This window comes from Ammodytes marinus, assembly GCF_949987685.1.
Source record: "Ammodytes marinus genome assembly, chromosome: 17".
NCBI classification, from domain to species: Eukaryota; Metazoa; Chordata; class Actinopteri; order Uranoscopiformes; family Ammodytidae; genus Ammodytes; species Ammodytes marinus.
In genome coordinates this window covers 2826104-2826704 of record NC_137221.1, presented here as the reverse complement: position 1 = coordinate 2826704, position 601 = coordinate 2826104, and the positions used below count along the sequence as shown (strand labels likewise).

The 601-nt window shown below is 37.9% G+C and overlaps 1 protein-coding gene across 1 annotated transcript in view; it reads right to left on the bottom strand.

The window, feature by feature from the left end:
- Positions 1-493: 493 nt before the first annotated feature.
- The window catches only part of LOC307263850 (protein MTSS 1-like), a gene marked incomplete at both ends in the record, with an annotated part of 38031 nt that continues 37923 nt past the window's right edge, over positions 494-601 (bottom strand). Inside the window, one exon of the mRNA XM_080045134.1 lies at positions 494-601. This exon is cut by the window's right edge and continues 542 nt beyond it. Coding sequence (XP_079901260.1) covers positions 494-601 — 108 coding nt within the window.

Sequence of the window (601 nt, the reverse complement as noted above, 5' to 3'; positions counted from 1 at the left end):
TGTGTGTGAATGGTAACGTGGGAAAGGAAAACAGGTCTCCCTTGCAAAAGAGTCTCCGGTCTCAATGGGATTTACCTGTATAAATAAAGGTTAAAGAAAAAAACAGTCTAATGGCCAAGGGGGAAGAAACTGTGAGAAAATGATAAGTTAACTCAACAAAAGATAATGAGACGGCTCAAATGTAGACAGTTTACCTTCAAAGTTAAACCCTCAAAATAAAAAATAAAATCTATTGAAGACAATTGCAATGCATTGAAAATTTGAGTCGTCCAAACTTTTAAATTTGTTCTACAACGCACTGCACCAAGATCCAATATCTCTTCAATTTAAAGTTTTAGAATTTTCCAAAACTGATTCTTGATAAAAAAAAATTCTGGGCAACTTTCTCCTGCCTTCACATCCAGTATAATATCTTACTGTTGCTCCTATAACCTCCATTTCGGGTCCAGTTTTCACGGGGGCATAATACAATGAAACACAGCCTGAAATGTTCCTAGTGAATACTGGGTGCTGATCGGTCGTTCGTTGTCGCCTTCTTGAGCTTAACACCTCTTCGAATCGCCACCAAAAAATCCTCCACATCGCTAAACTCAGTCTCTTC